Consider the following 14,499-nt stretch of genomic DNA (forward strand, 5'->3'; position numbering starts at 1 on the left):
TCCAAAATGCAGGTTTGAATACAAACGGTCTGAAACTCCCAGTAGGTATTACTGTTACTGTGGAAAAGTGGAGAATCCAGCACTGGACCCATGGCTGGTACCCCACTCCTGTGGTCAGATATGTGAGAGGGAATTCAAACCTCCTTGTGGTCATAAATGTTTGCTGCTTTGTCATCCAGGTAAATCCTTTGAGTCTCTTGGTTGTAGCACCTGCATTTATGCAGCATTTACATAGTTTGGTGTAAAATCTGCTTTTAAAATATTTAAAATTCTCAGAGTAAACCAGATGTGTTCAAGGCTACATTCACTTAAATTGCCATTAGTGAGGTGTTCTTTTTCCTGTACCTAGGACCCTGTCCACCTTGCCCAAAGATGGTCACAACAGCCTGTCACTGTAAGAAAGCTAAACCAGTACCCCGAAGGTGCAGTGCCAAGGAATGGTCATGTCGCCTGCTGTGTGGACGAACACTGCTGTGTGGACAGCACACCTGTGAGAATCCCTGTCATGCAGGTAGACCTGCCCTCTTAAACTTCAGAGGAGTAGCTGTTTGTATTGTTAAGATATGTCATTCTTTTGCAATTCCTACTCTCCATGTCACTTTGCAATTACACACAGGAGATTGTCAGCCTTGCCCACGAGTCAGTAAACAACGGTGCATCTGTGGAAGACAGACAGGAGAGAGACTTTGTGCAAGTCCTCAATGGCAGTGTGACCAGGTGTGTTGAAGCTGTCCTTTTAAGCTTATTTCTCATCTTATGTAAAATTTTATCACTCAGCGTATTGAGGATTGGAAAAATTCAGTAAGAAAATAAAACTAATTTTTTTAGGTTTCGAAAGTGCAGTCAGAAATGTAGCAACATTGTTTGGGAATGGATCTATTTGGTGGCCAGGTTAATTTCTGACAGTGGTCAAAATGCCACTGTTCTAGAATAGTGTTGCTGGTAGCATTGAATTTGATCTTGAATATTTTGTTCGCTCGTACTTGAGGGTGAAATTTCAATTGCTGTCTTGAAAAATTAGCATGAAACCACAGCCTTGTAGAGTTTCATGCTTACTTCTAGTTACTGTAACAGAATGAAAGCTTTGATTAATTCTTTGAAGTGTATTTACAGCTCATTCTTAGGACCAAGGCAACGGATTGACAGACTAAAAAATAATTTAAAACCAAAATTGAGTGGCAGGGGTGAGATAGCACCAGGAGATACTTCATCATTACGATCCCAGTAAGAAAGGCACTCAGCCTAGGTAAAGTGTCAATTAAAATGCAGTTTATCTCAACTAACACTATAGAAAAAGGGAGCATAATATAAATAATAGCATAGCCCTTTAAATGCTAGGAGGCTCAAGCTGTTTAGCATTGAATGGGCATCTGATCCAGGTGCAGGGTGCAATGCAGACCCCATCTGTAGAAAGGGTTAACCACATTTTGGTCATTGAAGCTGTTGAAGGGTTTTGTTACAAGAAGGCAACTCTGTTTATCATTTCTACTGTCAGAGGGGATGTTCAGATGAGAACTTCTTGCTGTACTTTTTAGATAAGGGCAAGGACCTGCAGATGGTATAATCGCAGCTACCAAGTGGGAGCTGCTTCCAATCTCACTTTGCTACAATAAGTTTATCCTGTGGCTAATGAAAATGTGCTGCAGCACAGGGGCCTGAAGGACAAGCTGTATGTGCAGCACAAGACAGGCCTGGGACTACTCAGGTTAACTGTTACGTGAATTAATAACTCCTCTATATACAGGGGGCTTCCAGTCAGGATCAGTTATTTGATGAACTTAGCGAATATAAGATTTGTTAACACAATTAAGAAAAAGGCGTCTCTCACCCCTAGTTTATCCCTTTGGGTTGCATTGTCTTGATATGTAATTCTGTTACATTCCATTCACTTGATTTCTCTGAGTTTTCCAGGTGTGTGGGAAACGTTTGCCTTGTGGTAATCACACATGTGAACAAGTTTGTCATGCTGGTCCCTGTGGAGACTGTCCTCGTTCTGGGAAAAGGTCCTGTCCTTGTGGAAAATCAAGTAAGCAGCTCTTGGTTTTTGTGGTGGTTTTTTTGTTGTTGTTTTTTGGTTTGTTGTTGGTTTTTGTTTTTTTATTTATTTAATATGTTTGTTTTCCTTCTCCTTTAAAAGCTAAAATAGGAAAACTGAAGTTGTCCAGTCTTTGACAGTGAGTAGTTCAGATTAATTGTGCAGGGCATGAGCCGTAAAAACTTTTTACAAACAGTGAACTCTGACAGCTTTTATTAACTCTTTTGCTTAATTCTCTCAAAGCTTCATTTAGTACCAGGGGTTTAATTGATGATGTGAATAACTGAGTAATTCTAGAGAAGCTTTTTTAAAAAAAAGTGAGAGAATTGGCATCTGAACTCCTACTACACAGTGCAGTTTTCTTTTTCTAAGTATTTTTGCCTTTTTTTTTTCCCCTAAATGTTTGCTCGTACTTCTCTTTCTTCATCTAGAGTTTACACTGCCTTGTACAGAAGATGTGCCCACCTGTGGTGATAGTTGTGACAAAGTTCTGGAATGTGGCATCCATAAGTGTTCACAGCGCTGTCATCGAGGTCCCTGTGAAATATGCAGACAGGTTAGTCTTACCCTAGCAGGTTCACATTTTGTTAGGGCTTTTAAACACTGTATACCTGGAACAGTGCAAGTCTCCTGGGGAAAATGAAATCATATCTATCACAAAGTCTATGACTTTCTGCTCATTAAAAGCAACATGTTTTTTTCCCTATTCCCCTCCTGCTCCAACACAATTCTGAATTAATAGTTGAGTTTTATGTATCTGAAATAATACATACATAAGTTTTTTATTGTTTTGGCTTGTTTTTTTTGATGCTTGGGTTTGTTTTTTTTTTTTAATCAATCATGGTCTAAAAGACACTTCTCAGCTCTTCTAGCTTCCTTAATGCTTTGTCTTATGCTATTTCTTCATTAGTGAAATGGAAGATGCTGTAACAAAGCATTATTTCATTACTAGTAAGAAAATAATAGTTTACTCTGGTCTGGATCTATGGAGCTTCTGTGGTCTGGCCTATAAAGCTGTTGCTCTCTCTGCTCTCAGTTCTCTCTTCCTGAACCAGCTTTGCTACAGAGTCTATGGTGAATGTAGTTAGCACATGATAGCTGGGGCAAGGGTCAGATAAATCTGGTCACCTACTTCTTAAATTATCTGTATACACAATGGATGAATCTGTTTTACTATGCAGGAAGGGTACTTTTTTGTATGGTTTTTTTCTGCATTTACGCTTGTCATCTTGCACTACACACTTGAGTAGTTCTCTTGAAACGGCTTTCCCCTCAGTGAGACCAAAGTCACAGTGTGGTGCTGTCCAGAGCACAGTGTTTGCGATACTGACACTAGGTCCCCGAGTAGTTATTTCACAGAGAGGTTATCTGCTCAGAGCATTTGATATGCTTCCTGTTGTGATAAAGCACTGTAATGTTTTGTTCCCATGAAATTTTCTTTACAGCTGGTAGAAAAACATTTTATTTTCCACTTTATTTTTTTTTTTTTTTTTTTTGTGTTAAAAATACCTTGCTTTTTCCCCCTGTGTTTCTGCCCAGGAAGTTGAAAAACAGTGCCGCTGTGGGAAGCACACTAAACGCATGCCTTGTCATAAGCCATATCTATGTGAAACAAAGTGTACTAAAATTCGTGATTGCCAAAAGCACCAATGTAGGAGAAAGGTAAGTGTCCAGAGATGATCTTTCTCAAACATGCTGTTTAGTTAACTTTGTTTTTCTTTAGATATAGTGTTTTATATTATGTATAAATCACATCATCAATCTGTTGCTCTGCCTCATGTTATTGTAAAGAGAGAAGAGTTTTCTTCAGCATCATTCACATTAGTTTGCAGTGAAGCAGAATTCTCTGAACAGCATGTCACCAAGGAAAACTCTCTGGCCTCAAAAACTGGGAGGGAGTTTTGACAACTTATCTGTTTCAGAAGGCAGTTCTACTTTCAGAGACCATAAAAGTCAGTCAGAGAAAGTCTCTAAGACTAGATTTGGAGTTTTAGAAGGCAGGCATTCTTTATTGCAGCATTGAGCACACACACAAATAGTTTCACGAAGGTGAGCATGCCCGATACTTGCTGACAGTGGGTATATGTATTTATCATACTCATGCATATTCGTAGTGTTTCAAGGAACTAATTGTAATATTTGCATTCTAATTACACATGGGCTTTCTTGCTGAGTGGGGGGGCTCTCTGGCTCTTCCTCACTGTGTTTAGTGAATGACCTTGGTGCTTGCACATGCTCGCAAGGTCCTGGTGCCGAGTTAGCAGTTGGTATGTCCTTGCTTCTGTTCTGTTCCAGTCTCGCTCCACGTTGGGCGCCACTGCTATCTTAAAGGCTAGCATCCTTGGTCTTATTTACTGTCTCCTTAGTTGTTATCAGTCTCGTGATATTCCTTCCCTTGTCAGCCGAACATTCCTTTCTCTCCATGTGTTAGAAAGCTAGAACTGTTTGCTGTATTCTACTGTTAGTTTATAGACACACACACTATTGTTAGTTTAAACCTACAATTTAAGCCTATAATACTTAAGTAGCTACTGATGCTTTGTGCATTCTGTAGTAGTTAAATCAATTTATTTCATTTGTGGGAAGAGCTGGGAATCTCTCATAGCTTTGTAAGGGGCATACTCTAATTTTTGACAACCCAGTATTCCACAGCTGCTTGTAATATGCATTGCTGCAAGCAGCAGTGGTCTGACAATTTGGAATTTGAGTTTTGTTTCCCTTCTTATTTGAAATCATAGGAATGATTGATAGCTCAGACCTATCTTTTCAGTTTAGTGATTCAAGAAGACCTGAAAGTTGCCTGCTAGGTGTTAATTAAGATATTACAGAAGTTGAGTTCTTACCACAAAGATGGCATGACAAAGTACAGGTTTATTCTTCAATTTTTTTGAGTAGTAGTATTATTATTACTACAGTGAATTTCCTTTATGTGAATATCTAACAGAAGAAGTAAATGCAATCTTGACATCTTTAATTTATGCTAAAAAATCTAGGTTTCTCTTCCTAGCTGTCATTCTTCCTTGTAGAGTTTGGAAGACGGGTGCTTTTCAAGTTAATAGAAAAGATGGGGCTCTCTGCTGACATCCACCAAATGTGATGGTGTTGTGATATGTTCTTCCATGTCACTATTTTGTATAAGAACAGAAAGTAGATAACTGATCCTGATGTTATTTGACCTTTGCTACAAAGTTAAAAGATGTTTAGCAATACTTTCATGCCAGGGATGATACAGTATAAAGTGAAAGAACTCCAAGAGTAATGGGGCAAGCTATTGGATATCCTACATGTAATTTCCTGAAATTATTTTGGATTAAAATATTATAAGAATTTGAACTTTTAAAATGTTTTATGCTTTTCAGAAGCCCCTTGCCTTGTTAGTGTATTGAAATGATGCTTTCAAATGTCTGTTTTCTTGTATTTTATAATTTGAATTATTTAAAACAACTTTCCAGATGACCTCTTTCTATACCTACCAAGAATTTGATGAGACTTGATTATATTGCATGAAATTTTGATAAGTATTGAAAAAATGAGATAAAAATTTATACCAGAAATAATACAAGTTTTCAAGTTATATAAAGTATGCTTATTATCTTGAATAGTGCTGTTCTGGAAACTGCCCACCTTGTGATCAAATCTGCGGGCGGACTCTAGGCTGCAGAAACCACAAATGTCCTTCAGGCTGCCACAGAGGTAAGAATAAGTGAAGGATCCCCACAGTGATAGAATATTGTTTATTTTTGCCAGACTTCATCCTTGCATGACTCCATGTGGTGCTTAATGAATTCTCTCCCTTGTTTTATGTGGGCTTTTTGTGGGGGCAGTGTTTGAAAGGTTTTTAGTGCTGGTTAGAGCTTAAGGACTTACATAATGCAGCCTAAGATTTTACCTGTTAATTTTGCTTAGCATTGTTCCTCTGAAAATGTGCTGTCCCCTTTCCAGCTGCTGAATTCAAAATCCATAGCTTGACTTTTTCTCAAATAATTCCATTCACTGAATATGCATAACAAAGTCCAGCTATGTGTAGAAATGGTCAAGTCTGCATGCTTTTTAAAAAATCCTGGAATAAAATATGTGATACAAGTGGGTTTAAAACAAAATAATAATAATAAAAAAGTTGATGGAATTTGAATGTCTATCAGTATCCTACTGGTAAAAGAGAAAAGAACTTGTTACTGACTATATGAAGGATAACAAAAAAGTTTACTTCTGCGTCCAGTGACCTCATTTAAAAAGATGCTGAAAATGGTCAAAATTACCTGGCAGTTTTTATCCTGGCCAATTGTTTTGACATTCACTTGGTAGGGGATTAAATTGGACTGAGTGAAAAAGCAGCTGCCGTCTCAGCAATTTTCTCCACAGAGGCTGCTCCCCTGCTGAAACAGCAGCTGAGTAGCCTGTGTAATTTCCCTTGGTATTCTGGACTATATAAGTTGCAACAACTGGGGAAATAATTCACAGCTTGTTCAGCCAAGCTTACTTTTGAGGCGGTGATTCTTAAGAGGACAGGGCAGGTAAATGTGATAGTTGTCCCAGTCAGCCTGCTAGTAAATTTGTCACCACAAACTAGCGTTTTGTTTTTTCCTCTGTTAACTGGGCCCCATCTCTTCTTCCCCTTCTTTTCTTCTGCCTTCCACATACCCCCAAAATCCTGGAAATACACGTTGGAGTTTCTTGTACTGTTAGAAGAAAACTGGTAGCATTGTTTTTCTGCATTAGCTCAGTTGATAATGAAATCATAGAATATACTTTAAAGTGTATGTAATATATCAAACCAGTACAATTGTCAATATTTAGGTGCCAAAAGTTGAATCTAATGAGGCTAGTAATTATGGTATCAGACGGTAAATTTAGAAAATAACCTCTGTGTGCTTTAACAAATTATAATCTAGTACAATCTGTAATATCTTGTCAGAATGTTTGAAAATATTCCTAATGAAAGCAATAATTTTCATTTCAAAAGATTTCTATTCCTGCATTTTTCCTTATACACCAGTATTCTAAGAGCTGTGGTTTGATTGATTGATGATTTTATCTTTAGTATGTTATACTAAGTCAGGTTGATTTTGCAATGAGCTGCCAGGTCTCTGTGACCACTGATTTTAAAGGAAATTGTATTCCTCCTAGAGAAGAACTAGCCTGATCAGGCCCTTTAAAAGTTACCTGATCTCATTATTATTAGAGGTTCCTGATAATAAGCACTTGGACTTTAGCAGGGGTCCCTGTAAAAAGGTGTAGCTGAACCCAGGACGAAAAGTAAGTTAATCTATTCTGTTCATGATCTGGTATTTACCTGCCCTTTTAATTAAGTAATCATTCTTGCTGAAATTTATAATGTGTTGCTGCGGAATAGAAACATTTTGTTTCCTACTGTAATACATTGTAACAAACAGCTGATTTGAGAACAGCGTTCTCTGGCTTTAACTGCAGGCTTATGCGTGATATCTGCCCTTCCATCTTTTTGAGAATGTAGGCAGTTGTCTTCATTAATAAAATGTTTAAACAAATTGTGCACATATTGGCTCCTCTGGCAGTACAGCTTTAGTTTACTTTTTAAAAGTAGCTGTGCTGATAATGTATTATAATTTAATTTACTTTGCAATATAGCCTGTATCCTTCCATCCTTTTTTTCTTCAGCAACTTTTTGTCATTGAGAGATCTGCTTCCCAGATCCTGCTAAGAAGTCAGAATTGCTTAAAAAGTTGTGCTGTTGTTAACGCTTTCAAAGCATTGCTTTCTTTAATGTTTCAGAATCAATGTGATTAGTAAGCCCAAATCCCATGTCTAAATTTGCTTTTTTAGAAGATATATATTCTTACTGTCAATTACACAAAAATAAAAGTTAGCAGTTAGCACTTTATGAAGAGATAGTGTGGGAGAGCTATAAATAAAAACATCTCACAGATTTTACAGATCTCTTACAAAAAGTATCAGGTTAGTAGCATGAGTAACCTTATAAAGGAGGGCAGGATCTTTTCAAAAAGCATTAATTATACACAGGCTAAATATTTCTTTAATATTGTACAAAATCTGAAAAACCTTATTGTGCCAGTTTTTCAGTGTCTCTCTTCTATCTTTTGAATATAGGTGAAGGATGACATGTCTTTATATGTTTGTAAAGCTGAAATATAATTAGCAAATCTTATATGCTGTGTAATCCAAATGACTGGGCTTTCTTTTTAAAATGTGAGAGGTGAATTATTTATAACTTGATACCAGTCAACATCTGTAGAATAACCTAGATTATTCTTATTACTGTTCTGTAAGAATGGTGAAATTCCTTTTCCCAGGAGGGAGTTGAAAAAACCAAGCAGAAATAAAAAAATAACAGCCATCTATTATAGGACAATTATACAATGTGCATTGTCAGAGTTAATTTAGTTACCATTTTTTTATAGTCAGTAGCTTATTCAGGTTATCATATTGTTAATATATTTATTTTTAGGTAGCTGTAATCCATGTCCAGAGACTGTAGATGTGAAATGCAATTGTGGAAAAACTGTCATTAAAGTGCCCTGTGGTAGAGAGCGCACCATCAAACCTCCCAAATGCAAACAGCTGTGCAGGTCAGTATAGAAAGTGTGCGTGTTTCTAGTTCTTCAGTGTCCTTAAAGAAAATAGTAAAATATAACATTAAGTGACAAAAAGTATTCCTTTAGTTGGTTACAGATAGTACTTCTCGGTGTTCTGTATTTTTGACTGTGCAAATGGAGGTTAGCAATAATCCTTGCTGTCAGATATCTCTTTGATGCTGTGGTTTCATGAGCAGCTGTCAAGGGGGAGGTTCTGTCCTACCGAGCACTTCTTATTCTGTAGTCCCACTCACTTCTTCAGGTCATCTCTGGTACGTTCTGAAGTACCTCCATTGGGCAGTTTGCCTAGAAAACTTGGCTAGCAAAAGGGAAAAGAATATTTTATGTTGGGTGAAGCCAGATTACCTAGCACAGAGTAGAAGCAGGATTGAAATAGCTGTTTGAATAGGCAAACCCAACGTCGATTTTAATTTAATTTAGAACTGCTGTGTAATTTTACTGTCATATTAGCCACAGCTGAAGGTGATAAGTAAACTAATTTTAAAAACAATAACTTGTTCATCTTTTTATTTTGAGCATAATTGTCCAGTGACTGTAACTTACTTTCTGTAATATTTCTTGCTGTCATATTGATTCATTCTTTGATTTTACTTCAGTCGACCACCTACCTGTCACCACCCTACCCAGGAGAAACACTACTGTCACTTTGGTCGATGTCCTCCATGCCGTCAGTCCTGCCAGAAAACATTAGCGTGTGGCCATTTGTGCCCTGCTTCTTGTCATGATGAAGCACTTGTGAAGCAAACGGGTTCAGTAAGTAAACAGTGAAAAATGGTGTGTTATTTGTTCTCTAAAGCATGAGCAGCAGTTGTTTGACCTTAATCTTATGTTGGAGGCTTTTGGAGTGCAGAGTAAATAAATAAATAAGCACAGAGGTACACATACTGCTTAACTGAGAAATTAAGTGATTCTAGCTCCTTTGTTGTAGTCTAATTAATTTTATAATATATATAATTGACTGTGCAGTTTGCAGCAGTTATAGTTACTCAGGAACTGATTTTTGTCAGTTGTGTTGCAAGTGTTTAATTTCAAATGTAAGCAATTACTTTTAACATAAGAACAAAAAATCAATTTTAACTTCTGTTTACTAAATGATCAAAATTTGCATGAGTTACAAATGAGATGTTGTTTGGCATCAATAAACATGACATATGCACTGCATGATGATAACTGAACTTGTTTAGTAATTGCATATTGATTTATTTTTTTACCTCTATTAAATGCTTAGAATTGTTTTGCTGGGTGTTTTTTGTTGTGTGGCTTTGTGTTTGATTTTTAGCAGCAGGACCACAAGCCTTTGTTTTCCTATCCTTAACCGTGCTAAGGATGAAATTATAATGTGTATGTGGATTTGTTAAAACTGGGATTTCTTCAGATGACAAGTTTATTTATGGTCAAGCAGATAGTTCAATTTGTGTTTTGTATTCAACTACTGTTGTCTTTTGCTTTCAGCATCAGTCTGCAGGTCCTTGGGAACAGCCATCTGAGCCAGCTTTTATTCAAACTGCACTGCCATGCCCTCCCTGTGAGGTTCCTATACCAGTGTAAGTATAAAAGAAAGTTTTGGTATGGAAATATATTTTTCTCTTTTTATCTTCTTGTAGAGGTGGACATGAAAATAACTGTATTTTCCTCTTCAGATGCAGAAAGCCTATGTGAATGCCATTCTCATAAAACTGGGAGCACTGGTGGTTGTTTAATAGATGATTTTGTAGTGTGTGCTCACTGTATGAAAGGATTGATAGTGTCCAGCCAGTTTTTCATGCATCTAGTAGTTCATCTGACACCATTACTTCTCAACTTGAATGCAAAGTTGCAATGGGAAATCTGTCATCCATAGATTTAGTAGTTACATGGCAGAAGGCAATCATGCTAAGTGAGCAGTTTTCCATTGTAGTGGAGCAGAAACATTCTGCAGTAGAATGCAGAGGTCCTAAAAGCCGAATTAGCTTGGATATGGGAAGATTATGTTGAAAAGCTAATTGGGCTGTGTAGAGTGAAGAACAGGGTCCTGTGCTGCATTTGCTTTTCATAGTAGGCGGAAGACTGATAGCTCTTGTTAATATCCTGCTGTCCTAAAGGCCATCTGTAGCTTTGTGTTAGAGAAGTTGTCAGGAATAATACTTGGGAAGGAGATGACAGATGTGAAATCAGACGTAAGAAGAAAATGATGATTTTTCAAAATGAATTGAACAAAAGATTGATTTAAGTTTTAGGAGATCAGTGTTTGAGTCAGCATTTAATACCTTTGGAATTCTGATCAATGTGCGGTTCTTTCAAGGAATGGTAGACCATTCTGAAAGGATAAACATAAGAATACGAGATTGTTCTAGTTCTGACACAAAGGAGAAGATATTTGGAAGCAATTCTGGTACTTTTCTAAAATAAAAATTATTAATTTTATATACAACTAAAATTAATCTGCACGTGAAACACTGTTTAGGGATTGCTATCATACAGTAATACAAACAAACACCTGTTGAAAATAAGGCATTGATTTGCATAGGTAGGTGCTTTTCTCTTAGTCTGCACTTTCTGAAAATAGATGGGGTTATTTTTGTGTGAAAAGCACTGTCACCGTTTTAAGTCCTGTATCAAAGACATATGTGTTTTCTAAATCTCCGATTTTTCTCTCTTCAACAGGGAGTGTCTTGGGCAGCATGAGGTGAGTCATGGAAACTGCCTTTTAAAGTGGAATATGAAGGACATCTCACTTTGTCAGTTTGCAAAAAAAAAAGAAGTCTTAAAGAGAAATATATGCTTTTTAGTATTTTAAAACCAATGAAGTACCTTATCACAAGGGCTTGCATATGGGAAAGTATTTTAGTTCCTTTTTGGAGAATATATAACTACTTGACTTTTTTGAACTCTTGGACAGAAATTTAAACTCAAGATTTATGAAGCTATTTGTGTATTCTTGCAGTTTTTAAATAGCTTAAATAGTGTTTAATTTTTTTTCAGAGCTCTTTTCAGTATGTACTTCTGTTTGGGTTTTTTCCCCTCATTCTGCAGTTATTATTCTGTCCCTGTAACACACTTTCCTGAGTCCTAGAAACTGCTATGTTTTTTATAAAAGGATAAGGAACATAGTGTGGGAAATGAAAATTCTCGTGTGACTTGGATCTAAGCATGCATGGATGAAATCAGACAATGTTACTTGTTAGCTTGTCTTGTTGGTGTGCAGCCTTCTCCAGTTTTGGATTAAGTCATTGTCTGTTTTGGCTTACATCAGAAGAAAATCTAAGTGACACTTGAAGCTAAATAACCATCATCATTATTCACAGTAATTTCTAAAAGTTATGAAATCTAATATCAGCTCATTTTTCTCTGTTTCGGTAAACTAATATTTAAAAAGTCCCTATTGCTATTAAGGCTTTGTCTACTATTAAGTCTGGCATAGAATCTACTATCAAAGTAAATAAAATACACTATCGAAGTGTAGCTAATAATACCATAACAAACCTAATTGCATTTTAAGATAGTAAAAATTCTAGAGAACAGTAAAAACTAAAAAATGCTTAAAAAATACTTTTTTATTTAATAATCTTTTTGTATGTGTTGCGATGGTGGCTCAATTACGTGATGGCAACATCTACAAATGCTGTTAACAAAGTTTACGTGTCCACAGTCTGTTTGTACAGGACATTCACTAATTCAGCAAAGCCATGAGTACAGCTTCCATAGAGCTATTTTGACACCTTGTTGGTTGCTAAAGAAGAATGTTCTCCTCATCCATTTTGAGTGCACAATGTGCCTATTTGTTCTTGAAACAACTGGGTTTTGGTTTTGTTTTCCACAGTAAAAATTGCAGGTGTATCAGCCAGTGTTTTATTGAGTCAGTGACATGTTTTGTGACAGGACATAATCGAATCTCACCCTAACTCTCATGAATTTATGTATAAACGAAATATAGCCTGTGGTCAATTGACCCAATATATAAATTACTCTAGACAATGTTACTGATTTGGTACTATTCATATGTACGTTGTTGTGAAGTTTGTCTTTCTCCTTAACAGAGGACAGTATGGTGGTTCTTATTAGAGAAAATGGTTCCAATTACTACATAAGTACTTATTTCAGAATTAATAAAAAAAATCCCTTCTCTGTTGGATGTTAGTCTTGGCAAAATCAGTCAGTGGCTTTGGGTCATGTTTTCTTTATGGCTCAGTATAGAAAATAAGGAAAAATCCCTTAGTCTATGCCTGACTTTAATTATTTAAATTATTGATGCTAAATGATATTCTAGATTAAATGTTCCTTCTCTTGGCCACAAGAGTGCAGTGCTTCCTTCCTGCTGAAGTTTAGCAGTTTTTGGCATAGAATTAAATGTGCTAATATTTGAGATTTTAACAGCAGTCAACAAAAAGAATGATTTGCTAATATATGTGTGAGGGAGTGTTTATGGTGTATTTCATGTGCATTGTACCTTTTTATGTTGTACTGAGATCTCTGGGAAGAAAAAAACTCTTAAAGTCTGTTCAGTGTTTTACAGCTACATTGGCTTTTACAAGTGATCCTGCCTCAAACTAATCACAGAATCATAGAATAGTTAGGGTTGGAAAGGACCTTAAGATTGTCTAGTTCCAAACCCCCTGCCATGGGCAGGGACACCAGACATTAAACCATGTCACGCAAGGCTCTGAACACTGCCAGGGATGGAGCATTTACAACTTCCCTGGGCAACCCATTCCAGTGCCTCACCACCCTTACAGTAAAGAACTTCTTCCTTATATCCAATCTAAACTTCCCCTGTTTATTTTACTTTTGCTAACAAGAGAAAACAGTTGTGTGTATTTATGAGCACTTCCCTCCTATAGCAGGTTTCAGCCCCTGAGGGGTTTTCACTAGGAAATGTGGACTTTTCACAAGTGATGAAAGTAGCAATTTTCTCAAGCAAGGTTTTGTTGTGAAGAGGGGCTGATAGTTGTGCTATGTTGCTGTTTACACTGGACTGTTGTTGTGTATTCTATAATGGAGGAGGTATAAAAGTAAGACCTAGGAATGAAACTAATTATAGTCATCTTGTATTTTACCAGGATGTCTGCAGGTGATGAGTAGAAGAGAGAATAAAAGCAAATACTTCAGGGCTTGTATAATAAGCAAATTTACTGTGTTTGTATTTTTACTTGAGCAATAATTTTGATTTGTGTAGGCATTGGAGTTGGCTGTTTTGTTGGGGATCTGTGTGGTGGTGTGGTTTTTTATTTGTTACTTTTAAATTTCAGTTTGGCATTTAGTTTAGTTTTAGGAGATTGATTTCATTTGAGCTCTTACATGTCTTTGGGTGTTTAGAACAAGCAATTTATCACTTGAAACAAAAGACTTAAAACTACTTTTCAGACGATGTAATTGTATAAAATCTGTGTTCAGTAGAGGTATGATTCTACATGATGTTTAACTTAAAATAGGATTTCTTTTAGCTACAGTGGACAGCCTTTTAAATTTCTTTTTTCTGTGTAAGTTTTGGATGTTTTTACAGATATTTAGAAAAATTAATAACTGTTTATTCTTGGATTTGTAGGTGCTTAAAAGTAGCTCTCAATTTTGTTTCAGGTTATTGGTCAGAAAAATCACCTATCATCAACAGTTGCTGCCATCCCAAAATGAAAACGTCATGGTTTACTTTGAACTGCTCTAAGCATTGGCATTTTATAGCAGTAGCATACATGCAGTCTTTTAGATTATGAGAGCTAATGTTTATGTTCAAAGTCCATTTTTCTGGGAAAATATTAATTAAATCCCATACAAAGTAAATGAGGACAAACAGGGAAATCTTAACTGGAGATAGTATTAGTTCATCTGCTGTATTTAATTCTCTTGAAGTTGCTTCATTTCATTAACATTATAGGGGAAGGAAAGTGTTCTGATTTT

General features: G+C 36.4%; 1 protein-coding gene across 2 annotated transcripts in view; it reads left to right on the top strand.

Annotated features, from left to right (window-relative positions):
- The window catches only part of NFXL1 (nuclear transcription factor, X-box binding like 1), a 47,380-nt gene that overhangs the window by 6,232 nt on the left and 26,649 nt on the right, over nucleotides 1-14,499 (top strand). For both annotated transcript variants that reach the window (XM_065697727.1, XM_065697719.1), the window contains exons 5-15: nucleotides 1-179; nucleotides 350-511; nucleotides 617-717; nucleotides 1,912-2,026; nucleotides 2,467-2,591; nucleotides 3,575-3,697; nucleotides 5,638-5,728; nucleotides 8,481-8,601; nucleotides 9,225-9,381; nucleotides 10,081-10,172; nucleotides 11,272-11,293. In XM_065697727.1, the coding sequence (XP_065553799.1) occupies nucleotides 1-179; nucleotides 350-511; nucleotides 617-717; nucleotides 1,912-2,026; nucleotides 2,467-2,591; nucleotides 3,575-3,697; nucleotides 5,638-5,728; nucleotides 8,481-8,601; nucleotides 9,225-9,381; nucleotides 10,081-10,172; nucleotides 11,272-11,293 (1,288 nt within the window). The remainder of the gene's footprint in view (nucleotides 180-349; nucleotides 512-616; nucleotides 718-1,911; nucleotides 2,027-2,466; nucleotides 2,592-3,574; nucleotides 3,698-5,637; nucleotides 5,729-8,480; nucleotides 8,602-9,224; nucleotides 9,382-10,080; nucleotides 10,173-11,271; nucleotides 11,294-14,499) is intronic.

This window comes from Lathamus discolor, chromosome 1 (assembly GCF_037157495.1).
Source record: "Lathamus discolor isolate bLatDis1 chromosome 1, bLatDis1.hap1, whole genome shotgun sequence".
Taxonomy (NCBI): Eukaryota; Metazoa; Chordata; class Aves; order Psittaciformes; family Psittacidae; genus Lathamus; species Lathamus discolor.